The 11,183-nt window shown below is 43.8% G+C and overlaps 1 protein-coding gene across 1 annotated transcript in view; it reads right to left on the reverse strand.

Annotated features, from left to right (window-relative positions):
- The window catches only part of Brap (BRCA1 associated protein), a 34,771-nt gene that overhangs the window by 11,330 nt on the left and 12,258 nt on the right, over positions 1-11,183 (reverse strand). Inside the window, exons 5-9 of the mRNA XM_005344468.3 lie at positions 9,748-9,861; positions 8,449-8,597; positions 2,758-2,833; positions 1,857-1,995; positions 1,246-1,355 (exon numbers count right to left, since the gene is read on the reverse strand). Of these exons, the coding sequence (XP_005344525.1) occupies positions 1,246-1,355; positions 1,857-1,995; positions 2,758-2,833; positions 8,449-8,597; positions 9,748-9,861 (588 nt within the window). The remainder of the gene's footprint in view (positions 1-1,245; positions 1,356-1,856; positions 1,996-2,757; positions 2,834-8,448; positions 8,598-9,747; positions 9,862-11,183) is intronic.

Genomic DNA, 11,183 nt, shown 5'->3' on the forward strand with positions numbered 1-11,183 from the left:
GAGACCAGCCTGGTCTACAAGAGCTAGTTCCAGGACAGGCTCCAAAACCACAGAGAAACCCTGTCTCGAAAAAAAAAAAAAAAACAAACAAAAAACCCACAAACAAACAAAAAAAAACATTTAATTGAGGTGGTGGCTTATAGTTCAGAGGTTTAGTCCATTATCATCACAGCAGAGAACATGGCAGTGTACAGGCAGACATGGTACTGGCTACATCTTAATCAGAAGGCAAGAGGAAGTATACTGTCACTGAGCATGGTTTGAGCATATAGGAGACCTCAAAGCCTGCCTCCACAGCGATGCACTTCCTCCAACAAGGCCATACCTCCTAATGTGCCACTCCCTTTGGGGGTCATTTTCTTTTAAACCGCCACACTGCCTTTTTGTCCTTTTGATATATAGGGTCTCATAATACCCCAGACTGGCCTCAAATGTATAGGATGGCCTTGAGTTCTTGATCTTCCTACCTCTACCTCTTCAGTGTGTAAGAAGGTGCACCATTTCAGCTCACCAAGTTGGAATCATTTTGAGCAGCTGGTAACCAAAACCAATATTAAAGTAGTGCTATCAGCATCACGACATCATAGCAGCCAGGTGGAATCGTTATAAGGCCACATTTTCTTCCTGGAAACTTCAAAGATTACTGAAGGAAAACTTACTGTTTCCTTGTGGAAAGCTTAAACATTATTCATATAGACATATATCCAAATGAAAGGTATGTGTTTCTAGCTTCTGTGGAGCCACTGACAGGAACATCCTATCTTCTGGCTTTATTGCTGCTATGGAAGATGACCTAAATTGCCTTAATTAATGAACTGGAACTTAAGACAACTAGAAACATCACACTGAAAACAATAAGGCACGGGGAAGCTTAGACTTTCAAAAAAGAAACATTTTACAAATTCTCACAGTGGGACTAGAGAGATGGTTCAAAGATTAAGAGCACTGATTACTCTTCCCAGGGTCCTGAGTTCAATTCCCAGTACCCACATGGTGTCTCACAACCATCTGTAATGAGATCTGGTGCCCTCTTCTGGCATGGAGGCAGACATGCGGGCAGGACACTGTATACATAATAAATGAATACATCTTTAAAAAAAGGAAAAGAAATTCTTCACAGCAGTGACAGAACTTAAAAGTTTCCACACAGGGCAGATGACTACATTAAAAGGTCAAAGCACCTTTCTCTGGAGAACGGAAAAGGAAGCAATAGCAGTTGCTAAGCAACAGCTCACAGTATCTCACCTCTAACTGTAAGGCATCTATCTTCTCTTCCTGGCAGGTGTCACCCTCACACTCGTACTGAACGATCTTTCCATCTGTCTTGCTTGCAACCAGTCGATGGACATAATTATCTAAGGAAAGAGAGTTGGCCAGAAGTAGCTTCTTAGGAATGAAAAGTTCTCCCCTCTTAAGTCGGAAACATTTTTGTTTTTAGAAATATAAACTAAGCCAGGCGGTGGTGGTGCATGCCTTTAATCCCAGCATTCGGGAGGCAGAGGCAGGCAGATCTCTGAGTTCGAGGCCAGCCTGGTCTACAAGAGCTAGTTCCAGGACAGGCTCCAAAACCACAGAGAAACCCTGTCTCGAAAAAACAACTAAAAAAAAAAATCAAAACAACAACAAAAAAAGAAATATAAACTAAATGATGTATGATTTTTATTTAAAAATCGGTCAAATTATTTCAACTTTAGAGAGTGAGAGAGGGTGAGAACAGACATTTAAACTCTCTGTAACTCTTCATCCCTAAGTGTGGCACCCTCAGAGGTGACTGTGCAATCTGTTTGCCTAGCTGCCAGGAGGATGACACACTGAGGGAGTTCCCACAGCAAAGAATCCGAATCAGATTCCCTTACCTCCAGCATAATCCCAGACCCGATGGTTGGTAAGCTGCATGGCGTACGTGTGCTGAGTTTCCTCAAAGTGCTTGTAAGCATGCCGACTTACATACCGTCCACATCCTATGTGGCCACATATTAAGCAAATCCAGAGGTTCTGCCAAGAGAGGAGATCTGAATTAATGATGGGAAGCAGAGGCATGTGACCTGGCTCACATGGCTTGGAAAGAAGATGACTTGTGAACTGTTTCCACAGACTTCTGAATAAACCCAACCTTCCAGGGTCCTTATTGGTCTACTACTTCCCCTCTTTAGCACCTGCAGAATACTAAGTACAGATTCACAAGTGATTGATGGGTATCTCAGTCTTTTAAAAGAATAATAGCAGGGCTGGAGAGATGGTTTGGAGGTTAAGAGCACTGGTTGCTCTTCTAGACATCCTGAGTTCAATTCCCCAGCAACCATGTGGTGGCTCACAACCATCTACAATGAGATCTTGTGCCCTCTTCTGGTGTGAAGGACACTGTACAAACAGTAAGCAAGTAAATCTTTATTTTATTTAAAGAATAATAGCAAATCAAAGCATCAAGAATTTGTGTACTGGACTGGAGAGATGGATCAGCACTGGCTGTTCTTCTAGAGGACCTGGCTTCAATTCCCAGCACCCATAAGGCAGCTCACAACTGTCTGCAACTCCAGTTCCAGGGGCTACAACACCCTCACACAACATACAGGCAAAACAGCAATGCACATAAAATAAAAATGAGTAAATTATTTTAAAAAAAAGAATCAATGTGTTCACACATTTGACTATAGACAAAAAGGAATTACTCTCAAGAAGAATTTAAGCTGCACTGGGCAGAAGAAAACCCCAAACCAATAAAGCTGCTCATTATCACTCCTCACCAGCAATACTTACCTCCTGGACACCACACTCAAAACACTTGTTTTCTTCCACTGGCTCTGGTGTTTGACAGTATCGGCAAACAGGACACCTGACCAGGACATGGAAGATAAGGGTGAGATTATATACAGATGTTGAAATCTGGACTGTACACCCTGCCCTCTATGCCTTTTCTTTTATTTCTTAAAATTTATTTACTTAACTGAGACAGGATCGTTGTGTGATATTTTGATCATGTTCTGACAATAAAGTTTGCTTTGAAGAAGAGGGCAGAGCTAGCCACTAGCTGACCAAATTAACCACAGAGGTTTTGGAGGACTGAAGACAGAGACAGAAAGTAGTAAGGCAGAGCTAAGAGAGGCTCTCAGTTTTTCTGGATGGGTGAATAGAAGAAATAGGTCACTGGTTGGTTCTCTGCCGATTCTCTGACCACTCAGGTTCTTAGCCCAGTATCAAACTCCTGAGTTTTTATTCATAAATAATTAGATAAATGTATCATAGGGTCTCACTGCATAGTCCTGGCTGGCCTGGAGCTTGCTATACAGACCAGGTTAATGTTGAACTCATAGAAAGAACAGTTTGCCTCTGATCCCAGGTTCTGAGACTCAATATGTGAGCTACCACACCCAGCCAATTATTATCATTATTATTTTGAGACAGGGTCTCACTAGCCCTGGCTGACCTTGAACTTGCTATGCAGACCAAGTGCTCTGGAACTTAGAGATCTCTGACTCTGCTTCTTAACTGCTGGGGTTAAATGCATTTGCAACCATACCCTGATCCCAGCCAATTTTTAAAAAGGTTTATTTTTATTTGTATGTGTATGCCCATCGAGGACAAGAGAGGGCATCAGACCCCTGGAGCTGGGGTTATAAGTGGCTATGAATAGCCCAGTGTGGGTACTGGGAACCTAACCTGAGTCTCCTGCAGGAGCAACCAGTGTACTTAACTGCTGAGCCAAACATGGCACTCCTTACCCCAGGTAGTCCAGTCTAAAGATGACCTTTAACTCCTGATCCTCCTGCCTCCACCTCCCAAATGTTAGTATTACAGGTTTGTGCCACCATGTTCAACTGGGGTAAACCTTTTCTATTATACTCAAAATGAAGTAATATTCAATACTGGTCATCAATATGTTTTGTTCGATGGGTCAATGTGACAGTTGTAGCTGACTGAATTGCCAGCAAGCTCAAGGTGTAGCAAGCATCCATTCATTCTTTGGCCAGGTCATGAAGAGCAAGGAAAAGGCACAAGCAGGCAGAAGGCCAAGTTCCCACACTAGCATGGAGGACACTTCCTTTAGTATTGAAGATGGGCAGGTGCAGTGCTGCACGCCTGTAGGGCCAGGACTCTGGAGAGAGGCAGAACTGCATAAGCTCAAGGCTAGCCTCAGCTACAAGTGACAAGCTGGGCTTAAATGGCAAGGGCTTGTTTTTGCGTTTAAAGACTTAATTTATGTGCATGTGTGTGCATTCACGCCTGAGCATATTATATGCATCATGAGCATATTATATGCACCATGTGAAACAGTGATGGAGGAGAGCAGAAGATATTGAATTCCCCGGAACTGAATTTACAGCCAGTTGTGAGCTTTTCAACATGGATGCTGGGAACCAAACCTGGGTCCTTGCAAGAGCAGCAAGTGCTCTTAACTGTTCAGCATCTCTCTAGTTTCCTTGTTTTCTTTTCAAATAGGTTTCATATAGCCTAGGCTAGCCTCAAACTTTCTATGTAGCCACGGATGACTTGAACTTGGGTCCTCCAGCCTTCAGTTCTCCAGTATTGGGATGCACCATACATATGGCTTAGGCAGTGCTAGGAATGGAGCCCAGGGTTTCCTGGTTAGGGTTTGCCCAGCTTCTATGCTAGTCAAGGACTGACCAACTGAACTTTATCTCTAGACCTGAGACCTTGTTTTAGTTAAAACAGGTAGGCAGGGACTGAGAGCTTAGTGGCAGAACTGTACTTAGCAAGGAGGGAGGGAGAAGGAGAGAGGGGAGAAAGTAAAAGAGACAGGGAAGTCAGGAAAAGAGGGAGAAAAAGAGAAAGGGAAAAGGGGAGAGAGACACACACACACACAAAGAAACTGGGAAGTAGGGATAGAAATGGCTCCTGGAGGGCTGGAGAGATGGCTTGGCAGTTAAAAACACTGGGTACTCTTCTAGAGGTCTTGAATTCAATTCCCAGCAATCACATAACCATCTATAGTGGGATCTGATGCCCTCTTCTGAGTGGTAGAGCACTCATATCCGTAAGATAAATAAATAATCTTTAAAAAAAAAAAGAAAAAAAGAGAGAAATGACTCCTGGGTTAGATGGAGCAGCCGCCACAGGTAGACAGTAGCTTCCTGTGATCCTTCTGCCTGTGTAGTGGTTGTAGCAGACACTGGACAGGAAAACAAACTAATACCAGGCTCTAATCCTGACTAGGCCATGTAGAAGAATCCAGGGGAAATATTCAAAACCAAACTCCTGTAGCACACAATGCATACATTTTGGCATTCTACACCATCTATGAAAACATCAAGTGTATTGAATGACTGAAGCTTCTGTCAAAATCCAGCTGCCCCTGCCTCCCTGGAATTAAAGGTGTGGCCACCGTGCTTGGCTTCCACTTCATTGTGTGGGTGGGATCACTCTGTAGCCCAGCTGCCCTGAAACTCTTTTTTTAAAAAATATTTATTTATTTATTATATATACAATATTCTGTTTGCGTGTATGTCTCCAGGCCAGAAGAGGGCACCAGACCTCATTACAGATGGTTGTGAGCCACCATGTGGTTGCTGGGAATTGAACTCAGGACCTTTGGAAGAGCAGGCGATGCTCTTAACCACTGAGCCATCTCTCCAGCCCCCTGCCCTGAAACTCTTATCTTCTACAACCCAAATTATGGAATTACATGTGTGGCCACTTGACCTGGCTTTTGAATCAACCTACTTATTTGTGTGTGGAGGTCAAAGGACAGTTCTATGGAACTGGTGTTCTCTCTCCCTCCAACATGAAACTCCTGCGGATCAGGCATCAGGTCTTTACCTAGTGATTCATTTGTCCAATTTCTTAGTTTTACCCTTTTCTTTCTTTCTTTTCTTTTTCAAGACACCGTGTAACACTGGCTGTCCTAGAACTCAGAGATCCACTCTGCCTCCAGAGTGCTGATGTGCCACCAGTACCCGGTTCATTTTTATTTGTGTGTGCAACATGTATACACACATGTATACAGGTGCCTACAGAGGCCAGAAAAGGGTTTTGTTCCCCTAAAGCTGGAGTTGCAAGTGTTTGTATACTACCTAGTGCACTGAGATCCAATAATGGATCCTTTGCAACAGCAAGCACTCCTTGCTAAGCCATCCTCTCTAGCCCTCAAACCTTTAACTGTATCCTCCTGTCTCTACTACCCAACTTGCTGTGATTACAGGCATGTAGGACTACATGTAATTCAGTATCCTTCATCTCAATTATGCAATTGTGTTTGTTTATATACATATCTATATGCATGTGGAGGTCAGAGGACAACTTATATAAGACTGTTTTCTCCTTTCACAATGTGGCTCTCCATGACAAAGTCAGGCTGTCAAGTGTAGAAGCAAGTGCTTTTTCCTGCTGGACCATCTTATTCAGCCCAGGACATCACTTCTTAAATGGCCCTGCTGGGCCAGGACCTACGATGTCCAGTCACAAGATTGCACACTGTTCCTTCATACCTGTTGAGGCTGTGATCTCAGGTATAATCACACGTCCTGGGTGAATTATCACCTGATATACTGTCTTCCAGCAGATACACTGAATTCCACAGTACAGTTTTTGAGTGCATCCACGTGTGTGGGCATATGCGCATGCATACAAAGACTTTGAATGTCTTCTATCATTCTCCCCCAGACTTCTTTGAGGTAGGGTCTCTTGATGAACCTGGAAGTTTAGCTAAAATGTTTTTAGCTAGTCTGACAGCCAGTAAGCCCTAGCAATTCCGTCTCTGCCTCCACTCAGTGCTGGGGTTACATGTGTGTGCAAAACCATGTCCAACTTACCCTGTGGGTACTGGGATCTGAACTCTAGTTCTCATGCCTGCACAGCAAGTCTTTTTAACTGCCCAGTCATCTCTGTTCCCCCTCATTTACTTTTTTAAAATGATTTGTCTGTCTACTCATTAATTTATTGTAGTTCTGAAAATCAAGTCATGGGTCTTGGGCATCCCAAGCAAATGTCCTAACTTACTTTTCCTGAGACAAAGTTTCTCTGTGTAGCTCTGGATACCCTGGAACTTACTTTGTAGACCAGGTTGGCCTTGAACTTACAGAGATACACCTGTCTCTCTGCTTCTGCTCCTGAGTGTTGGTTGGGAATAGAGTGTGCAACCACTGCCCAGCAACAAATGTTCTAACTTCAAGCTATACCTCACGACCACAGTGTAGTTTAAAGGAAAGAAAATATTTAGGAAGAAAAAGAAAGGTCCAGGCACCAATTCGCTAACTTTGTTCTCTGTCTGAAGCAAGTACAACTATAACAAAGCTGTTGTGAACTTTAAGGAGGACACATATATGTGTACTGCACACCTGGTAACTGCTGTGACTACTGGCTGCTTGGCCATCAGCAGCCCAGTGAAGTGACATGTTGGGGTGGGAATGCAGCTCATTTGGTAGAGTGCTTGCAGACATAAAGCGCAGGTCTGACTCTTAACTTCACATAATCCAGGGTGACAGCACACAACTGTATCCTGGCAGGTGGATGGTAATGGCATACACCTGTATCCCAGCACCTGGGTGGTAGTGGCACACACCTGTACCCCAGCACCTGGGTGGTAGTGGTACACACCTGTATCCCAGCACCTGGGTGGTAGTTGCACATAACCTGTATCGAGGCATGTGGGTGGCAGTTGCGGAAGGATCAGAGTTCTAAACCATCTTTGGTAACGTGGTGAGTCTAGGCCTGGCTACTCCTTCTGACCCTCCTGCTACCACCATACTGTAACAGGATTGGGTATGAGTTTTCATTTATGGCTCTTGGGAGGAAAGGACCCACGCTGCTTTGGAAAAATGCACAGTGATTTTGGACCAGCACTAAGAAGGACACAGTGATGGGTGTAGTGGTGAAACCTTTAGTACCAGAACTTAAAGACAGAAAAAGGTGGATCTCTGTCAGTTGGAAAAGATGGCTCAAAGGTTAAGAATACTGGCTGCTCTTCCAGAGGACCTGGAATTGATGCCAAGCACTCACAACTATCTGTAACTCAGTTCCACTTCTCTGCTCAATAGGATCCTGCATGCAATGTGAAGCACATAAAGGCACACGAGCAGGTGTGTGCACACACAAATAAGGAGAAATAAAAATTTTTAAAAAGGTCTTGGTATTTAAAGAACAATTTTGAACTGGAGAGATGGCCTGGTGGATAAGAGTTTTTTCTTGTAGAGGACCTTGGTTCCATTTCCAGCATCCACATGGCAGCTCACAACCACCCACTAACTCCAGTCCCAGGAGATCTGATGCCCTTGGCATCCTTGGGTACCTGCATGTATATACACACAAATAATAAAAAAAAAATAAACAAATGACAGTTTCCACAAGAACTGCGAGAGGGCAAGGAGAAACATCAAGGTCTTGTCCCTGATGCAATCCTGGCTTTGCAGAGACAAGGAGTGTCTGCTGACGGCTATTTTGGACTCTGGGAAGAGATCATAAGGCCCCACAAGTGGGGACAGGCCCTGCACTCACGTGGTATCATCCCACCGCTGCAGACACTGGCTGTGGAAGCTGTGGTTGCATAGGGTGGTGAGGATGCCATTCACAGACTCATCCATTCGCTCCAGACAGACAGTGCACTTGGGGAGCTCCGTCAGGTCCATCACAGGGAGGCTGGCGCCCTACAGGAAACATCTGGTTAAGGCCCACCCCTCATCCCATCCCTCATCCTATGTCATCTTCTTTAAAGAAGAGACTTCCTATTGGTTTTACTGTTCATTTTGAAGACAGAGTCCCACTCTAGACCAGGCTTACCCAGAACATTTTTTTTAATATTTATTTATTATGTATACAATATTCTGTCTGTGTGTATGCCTGAAGGCCAGAAGAGGGCACCAAGCCTCATTACAGATGGTTGCAAGCAACCATGTGGTTCCTGGGAATTGAACTCAGGACCTCTGGAAGAGCAGGCAATGCTCTTAACCACTGAGCCATCTCTCCAGCCCTAGAACTCTTTTTTTTAGAAAAAGACATATGGCTGGGCATGATGGCACACACCTTAAATCCCAGTACTTGGGAGGCAGAGGCAGGTGAATTTCTTTGAGTTCAAGGCTAGCACGGTCTACATAGCGAGTTTATATTATATACACACACAAACAAACAAAAAAAGCCCAAAAAATCCCAAACCCAAAATATTAGGAAGGAGATCAGGGTTAATATTTTGAGCGAAAATGTTTCTTTCTGCTCCAACAGTGTCCCACTATTCTGGGATAATCTCAACAATGCAGATTCTTCTACTAAACTTTGAGTTGGGGACAAGGTTTTATTACATATCCTAGGCTGGCTTCCAATTCACTAGTCCCTTGCCTCTGTTTCCTGAGTGCTGAAACAACATGCATGTGCCATCACACCTATTTCCTACATTTTAAAAATGAGCTATAACTCTCCATTTTGTTTTTTTGGAGCAGGGCCTTGCAATATAGCACGTTAGCTTTGAACTTGCCATACTACCTGTGAACTCATGCGCCCCTGCCCCCACCTCAGACTGAGTGCTAGGATTCTCCATTTTAAATCCTGCAGCTTTAGAAACACCACACCAAATGTGTTAGCGTGTACCAAGCACTACCATCTAATTTGTCAACATTCCCTCAGCCCAAAAGACCCACCACCACTGTCATCTGGTCCCTCCATATTCTGCTTTTCTCCTCAACCCGTCTCTCTTCTCAATCTCCACAGAAAGGCCTTTCTGGATGTTTCTTCAAACATCTTAATATTCAATCTTATACCAACTGGCAACATTTCTCCTCAGACCCAAGAAGTCTTCATACTTACATCCTCAGATTTCAGCACTTCAGCCCTTTCCACATAGACCAGCTGACAAACGTCATCTTCAATGGAGTTGAACTGGCGGCCATTGCATGCCATGTAGAAGCTATCTGCGTCAGCCTGTGCACACCAACGGGGAGAGGCAAAAATAAAAGCTGGTTACAGCCGGGTGGTAGTGATGCAAACCTTTAATCCTACACTTGGGGTAGGCAGAGGCAGGTGGATCTCTGTGAGATCAAGGCCAGCCTGGTCTACAAGAGTGAGTTCCTAGACAGGCTCCAAGCTACAGAGAAACCCTGTCTCGAAAAACAATAAGCAAATAATAAATAAACAGTTAGGGCCAGTTACAGAAGATACTCTCTCCACTCACACATGCTCCTACGTTTACAGTCAGAAAAGAAGGCAAAGCTACAAGAGGCATGTGCTGGAGCCATCGAGTCTACAGAGCTCTGCATCTCTGCCTCTGCAATGCTAATATTAAACCGGGCAAAGACAACACATTTCTGGGCACTTTCCCTATGAGTCAACATTTTTGTGGCAGCTGAGAAAAGAGACTTCTTAAAATTGCAACTAAATCATAACTGATGACAGTCACAGAAGAATTCTTAAAAAAAAAGAAAAAGACAAAACAGCACCACCTGCTCTTCCAAAGGTCCTGAGTTCAATTCCCAGCAACCACATGGTGGTTCATAACCATTTGAATTGAGATCTGGTGCCCTCTTCTGGCCTGCAGGCAGAGCACTGAGAATACTGTATACATAATAAATAAACAAATCTTTAAAAAAAACAAAAACAAACATCCAGGTGGTGGCGGAGCACACCTTTGATCCCAGTACATGAGGCAGGGGCAAGTGGATCTCTGTGAGTTCGAGGCCAGCCTGGTCTACAGAGTGAGTTACTGGACGGCTAGGGCTATATAGAGAAACCCTGTCTCGAAAAACTAAAAAGAAGTCCAAGACTAACCAGCCTTTAACATACTGAGCTGTGTTCTCTTGTGATGGAGTAAGGTAAAGGCAAACCAAACCCAACTCAGGTGTGGTAGTAAGCAACAAGACAACTTCACTGATTTTTGGTTTTCTTTTGTTTGTTTTTTCAAGACCGGCTTTTTGTCTTTGCTCCAGCCCCACATTTTGGATTTTTGGTTATTTATCCTTTCTTCATATAAGTCAGTGAGCTGAGCCCTGAAAAAGGATGATCAATTATGATGTTGTTTTTCTGCATTTCAAGTTCAGTTGTGTAATGCTGGCTATGGGACAACTCTCTTTCACACTAAGAGACCTCACCTGGAGACTTTTCCTGAAAACACTTGGATGAGGAGGTGGATCTCATAGGCTGAGGTACTTCCTAAAGGGGCAGCCAGGCTAGGAGGAGGCTTAGCTCAACTTCCTTTTTTTTAAAAAAAAAATATTTATTTATTTATTATGTATACAATATTCTGTCTG

This window comes from Microtus ochrogaster, chromosome 2 (genome assembly GCF_000317375.1).
Source record: "Microtus ochrogaster isolate Prairie Vole_2 chromosome 2, MicOch1.0, whole genome shotgun sequence".
NCBI classification, from domain to species: domain Eukaryota; kingdom Metazoa; phylum Chordata; class Mammalia; order Rodentia; family Cricetidae; genus Microtus; species Microtus ochrogaster.